The 5877-nt window shown below is 56.8% G+C and overlaps 1 protein-coding gene across 5 annotated transcripts in view; it reads right to left on the bottom strand.

Moving 5' to 3' along the window:
• Positions 1 to 5877, bottom strand: part of ATP2B2 (ATPase plasma membrane Ca2+ transporting 2) — a 219228-nt gene that overhangs the window by 31610 nt on the left and 181741 nt on the right. For all 5 annotated transcript variants that reach the window (XM_008059645.2, XM_008059644.2, XM_008059642.2 and 2 more), the window contains 2 exons: positions 2788 to 3029; positions 1576 to 1810 (listed from right to left, as the gene is read on the bottom strand). In XM_008059645.2, the coding sequence (XP_008057836.1) occupies positions 1576 to 1810; positions 2788 to 3029 (477 nt within the window). The remainder of the gene's footprint in view (positions 1 to 1575; positions 1811 to 2787; positions 3030 to 5877) is intronic.

Raw genomic sequence — 5877 nt, 5'->3', positions numbered from 1 at the left:
TCCGGGATTTTTTTTTTTTTTTTTGAGTTGGAGTCTCACTCTATCACCCAGACTGGAGTGCAGTGGCTGCTCCTGGCCACCGCAGCCTCGACCTGCTGGGCTCCCGTGATCTTTCCGCCTCAGCCTTCCAAGTAGCTGGAAGTACAGGCGTGTGCTACCACGCCCGGCTCATTTTTGATTTATTGTAGGATGAGGTCTCGCCAAGTTGCCCGGGTGGGTCTCGAACCAGTGGGCTCAGGCAACCCACTCACCTCAGCCTCCCAAAGCGGGATTACAGGCTGAGCCACTGAGCCGGCTTTGGGGCTGTTTGTGAGGCAGCTTGCTGAGCCGGGAGCTCTGGGTGGGGCCGAAGGAGGCTGTGGGGATGGGCAGGGGCGGGGCGCTCCAGGCACAGGTAGGCTGGCCCCACGTGCTGCACAGAGACAAGTCTGCCGCCTGCTCCCAGGGCTGTTCAGTAGGGAGATGGCACGTCAGAGTGGGGCATGGGTCCGTTCGTGGTGGGTAATGGGGAGGTGTCCTGTGGGAGGCTGATAAAATGGCCTGTCCAGGGGGCCGGGTCGCAGGGGATGCATGTGGCTCTGGGGCCTGTCCCATACCGCTCACAGTCTTTGCTGGCCTAGGAGCTGGAAAGGAGGGAGGGCGCCCCAGTGACATCCTCACAGGGCATGTGTGTGTGTGTATGTGCGTGTGTGCGTGCGTGTGAGAGAGAGAGAGAGAAAGAGAGAGAGAGAGAGAGAGAGAGGGAGGGAGGGAGGGAGGAGCACCAGGCAGTGTTGGAGGACTGGAGCTCAGGTCACATTCATTCTCACTCACTCATTCCACAAACATGCATTGAGCCCCCGGCAGGTCAGGGATCGTGTGGGGGTTGTCCCATGTCACTGGACCCGGAGTAAGGAATCTTGGTGCCGCCCCCCCAGGCACAGGTTCAGCTAAGGGGGACTGAAGACCGCCCCTGAGCCGAGCACCCAGCAGGTGTACTCGTAAGCATCACCTCCCTGTTATTTATGAGGTGGGTACAGTCACCCCCTTCTCTTCTGCTGCAGGATGTGACCTTTGGTTGACTTCCCAGCTCTGTTCCCCTGGAAACCTGATGAGGGAGACTGTCAGTTGTGTTCCAAGCGACACCGGTGAGTGCACTGGTGAGTGCATCTGGATGGGGCCGGCTATGGACACCCACGGGGACATCACACACCCCTGTGACTGGTGTGTCCCTGGCAGGGACGCTGGAGTCTGGGCTTCTGGGTTGTAACAAGAGATCCTGGCTCCTGTGGGGCAAGAGGCATCGAAGGCAGGGCAGCCCCCCGACCTGTCCCTCGGAGGACCAGGAGGAAGGGTGACTGGCTGGCTTACGGACTGCGCCAAGGCAGAGCAGCCCTGCTAGCAGCCTGTGGGTTCCATCCGCGTCCTTCTGAGCTGACCGACACCAAGTGTGGCCTACGCTGGTCTCACGGCCGATTTTCTTACGGGGATCAAGAAGGAGATCCCTAGGGGCACTGCACGGACACTGAGGCTCAGAGAGGTGAAGTGACTCACTGCAGGCCGCCCGTCCCTGAGCCTATGGCCCTAGAGGCCTACCTCGGGCCGCACGGGGTCCTCGATGCCCACTACGCAGATGCAGGTGAGGTCACTGAGGATGTCGTTCTCATTGTCCCAGTCCGGCTCCGGGCTGCTGGGGAAGTCACGGTAGGCCACGCAGATGGTCCGGAGCCCATCACAGGCCATGGGCTCGATCACCTTCTTCACCATCTCGTCTCGGTCTCGGGGCCTGAAAACCCGGGGCTCACCCGCCCCGCTGAGGATCTTGCAGCACCTGAGGGGAAAGGGAGGGAGGGGAGGACCCCAAGGAGTCTTCCTCCGACTGGCTTGGAGCTTGCCTCCCCTCCCCGGTGATGATGGCTGGCTGTGGCTGGTCACCGGGCGCCCATCCATCCATCTCCCACAGGGTCTCGGCCCAGCCCAGGCCCCTGCACCCTGGGGGGGGGGGCAAAATCAGGCAGAACGTCTCGCCATTTCTGCTCCGGGCCATTCAGCAAGTGCAGCTGCCCTTTGATCTATTACATACTCACAAGATCTCATGTGAAAAAACCTTCCCACAGCTAAAATGGTTTGCAGAGGATATAAAATCCAGGCTGGCAGCTCTCGATCCTGCGTGCTTGTCAGAATTGCTTTGGGGAGCGTTTCATCAATAGCCACGCGTGAGCCTTGCCTCAGAGGTTCCCTTTCAATGTGTCTGGGGTGAATCCAGGCATCAACGGTTTTAAAAAAGCTCCCTGGAGCGATTCCAATGCATCGCCCCTGGGCTAGGCAAATCCCCTCAATGCACAAGTGGGAAACTGAGGCCCAGAGACGGGCAGTGGCTTGCTTAGTTCTCCAGGTTTACTTCTGGCACCTGGAGTCAGAAGAACTAGGCTAATAAGGAGAACCACTGCCACCAACTGACTCTGTGCTCCGGAAAGTGAAATAAGAGATCTAGGTGGGATAACGGCAGAACTTCACAATGATCCAGCGACTCAGGGAGGAGGAGGGAAGCATTCTCCATCTACAGAAACTGTGAAGAGGATACAGTGGCAAGGGCAGTGGGCGAGGGCCCCTGGAGGTGGAGGTGACTCTTGCTGGGTGACCCCGGGCAGGGCCCTCTCCGGGCCTCTGGGTGTCGGATGGCCGCTCTAGTCCCAGTTGACTGCTAAGCCCAGCCTGGAAGGCAGCCAGGGCTGTGTGACCGGGTGTCCCCGGTGCCCCCGCTCCCCCGTGGGGCCCGCCCTCGGCTGGCCGCCCTGCCCCACTTACTTCTTGAGCACAATCTCCGAGGCGCCCTTGCTGTACATGCGGAAACTCTCGTCGGGCAGCTTGATGACGGTGCTCATGGACTTGCGCACGGAGTTGAAGGTGTACACCTTGTACAGCTTCTCCTCCGGCATCTGGCTGCGCACGGGCTCGTAGTCCTGCTTCAGGTCCAGCACGAAGCCCAGCAGGCCGCACTCTGTCTTGTTGCCCACCTGCCGGGGCAGGGCACCCTCCTTCTCCGGGGGCTGCAGAGAGAGGCAGGAGTGGCTTGCACCTGCAGGCAGGGTCTGCCCCGGTGGTCTGTTGGGGTACTGAGCCCTTGGGGAGCCCTTGGCCCCCTCCCTGCACCCCCAGGCCTCTGCATCCCAGGTCCAGTTGGCTCCGGATAAAAGGAGCGCAGTAAGATCATCTTTTAAGAAAGTGTGAGTTATGTCAAGCATTAAAAAAAAGAGAATGTTGTAACAAACCGTTGTGTTCTTAGCATCCGGCTGTAGAATCTCGACATGATGTCACACTTGCCTCAAATTTTTAAAAAAATAAATAAAACATTAGATAAAGTTGAATCCCCTCTGCTCTTCCCCACCTACATAATCTCCCTCTTTTCCCAGAAACAGCTTCTCTCTTAAATTTGGTGTTAATATGGCTGTATGTGTGTGTCTTAACTTTTTATTTTGATTTGCATGCAATACAAAGTAACACAGAGGGAAGGGTCACCTGAGCCCAGGAGATCAGGACCGCAGTGAGCTGTGATGGTGCCACTGCCTTCCAGCCTGAGTGACAGAGTGAGGCTCTGACTCAAAGTAAGAGAAATAGCACAGACGGATGCCATATACCCTTCATTGCGTTGCCCACTGTCATCACCACAGTGCAGTGTCACAGCCAGGAGAGTGATGCTGACACAGTGAAGCCACCTTGTTCAGAGCTCACCAGTTTTGCATACTCACGTGTGTGGGCACGTGTGTTTCTATGCCGTTGTGTCCCGCAGGGATTCCTGTGACCACCTCCACCATCAAGATACACAGAAGCTCGTCACGAGGGTCCCTGTGCTGCCCTTCTAGAGCCACAGTCTCTTCTCTCCCTCCTCCTCCCCGACCCTGTCCTCCATTTCCACACTTTCATGTTTCCAGCGTTTTGTATACATGGACATACAGTATGTCACTTTCAGAGACTGGCCTTCTGCTCTGCACAATGCCCTTCAGATTCAGGCAAGCTGTCACACACACCAATAATCTGTTCCTTTTCATGGGTGAGTAGTATTCCATGGTACGGACAGACTGTCTCTCGTGATTTTGATTTAGATTGATCAAAACAAAGCTGCTATTTTTGTCTGTTAATCATGGTCAGGCGGTTTGGTTTTTAGAAGAACCAGAGTCTCACTATGTTGCCCAGACTGGTCTCAAACTCCCGACCTCAAGCCATCCTCCCACCTCGGCCTCCCAAAGCGCTGGGATTACAGGCATGAGCCGCCACGCCTGGCTGCAGAGGGTCAGACGTGGGCAGTTTAACCTGACGTGCCTGTCTGTGCATGCAGTGCTGTTTTGCGTGTTGCACACGTCCCATCAGAAGGCTGCACACATTCTTCTGTGACTCGCTTCGTGCCTTTATTTATTTATTTTATTTATTTGTTTTTTGAGTTGGAGTCTCGCTCTGACGCCCAGACTAGAGTGCAGTGGCCGCTCCCAGCCACCGCAGCCTCGACCTGCTGGGCTCCGGCAATCCTTCCGCCTCAGCCTTCCGAGTAGCCGGAATTACAGGCACGCAGGGAGGTTGATTTTTTGATTTATTGTAGAGATGAGGTCTCACTGCCCAGGTGGGTCTCGAACCCGCGGGCTCAGGCAATTCACTCACCTCAGCCTCCCAAAGGCGCGGGATTACAGGCTGAGCCACCGAGCCCGGCTTGCTTCGTGCCTTTAATATGCTGTTTTGAGACTCGTTCAGGTTAACTGCTCAGTAGACTCCATGATATGGATAAGCTGCAACTGGCTCACCCCTTCTCCTGGCGCCGCCCCGGTCTCCTTCTCTCTCTCACACATTAGAAACACTGTCTTAGGCCCCTGCTCTGTGCTGGCCCGCTGCCAGCTGTGGGCTGTGTGAACCCCTCAACTTCTGCCCTGGAGACGGCTAGTCTACTACCGACCGCCTCCCCCCAGCCCCTCTCACTTCCCCGTGGCTGCCTGAACATGAGCTTTTGCCTCTCTGCCTTTGCCTCTGCTGTTTTTTCCGGGTGGGTCCCACTCCCTTCCCTGCCAGGCAAACTCCTCCTTGCCCTTTAAGGAGCTGCTCAAATATGACCTTGGCTTGAAAAATGGCCTCGCAAGTCTGTTTCCCCAAGGAAGTGGGTTGTCATCTATCCTTCCCTGGGTTCTCAGAGTCCCAAGCACAACAGGTGCTCATTCATGTTTCCTAGGTGGCGCCACCCTGGCAGGGGGATGTGGGTTCACAGGTAAGTGAGTATGGAATGCCTCCACATGGGCCCCGATGGGGGGGACCCACAGGTCCCTGTGGGTGGCATATCTGCAGGCACACTCACCTCCACAGGGCACCTCCCACCCCATCACTTCAACACAATTCATACTCAGCCACGCTGGTGGAGGTGGCTTTGGGGGTGGCAAAAGTCACTGGAGATAAACCCAAACCCTGGGGGGATTTTGGAGAGGAGCAAATAGCCACGGACATGGCTTTGTCCCCCACGGGCTTTCATGGGTCTCAGACAAGGAGCCCTCTGAATCCTTGTCCTCTATCTCCTTCACATGGCTCACAAGAGCAGCCTGGGCAGGAGCAAGGTGGACTTGAGAGGATGCCAGTGGGGACCGGCTGTGGGGGACAGGGCGGCCCTCTGTCAGCAACCAGACACGTCCTGGCCTGCTCCCCTCCTCCATGGGCAGGGAGGGCTTGGGCTCAGGGAGAGGACCCGAGCCATGTGGAGACACAGGCCTCAGCTCGAGGTGGTCCTGAGCCTGGGGGATGCACAGGAAGGAAAGAGCCCTAGAACCTAAGCCATATCCTTGGTTTCCCTACCTGTAAACTGGAGAGGATGGAGCAGATGAGAAAAATCAATCCTTTCCTTAAAGTAAACCATGGTAAGGGAGGGTG

This window comes from Carlito syrichta, unplaced genomic scaffold, assembly GCF_000164805.1.
Source record: "Carlito syrichta isolate Samal-C Ts95f unplaced genomic scaffold, Tarsius_syrichta-2.0.1 Scaffold304318, whole genome shotgun sequence".
In the NCBI taxonomy this organism is placed as follows: domain Eukaryota; kingdom Metazoa; phylum Chordata; class Mammalia; order Primates; family Tarsiidae; genus Carlito; species Carlito syrichta.
The sequence above is the reverse complement of the archived record's forward strand: the minus strand, read 5'-3'. Positions and strand labels throughout refer to the sequence as shown.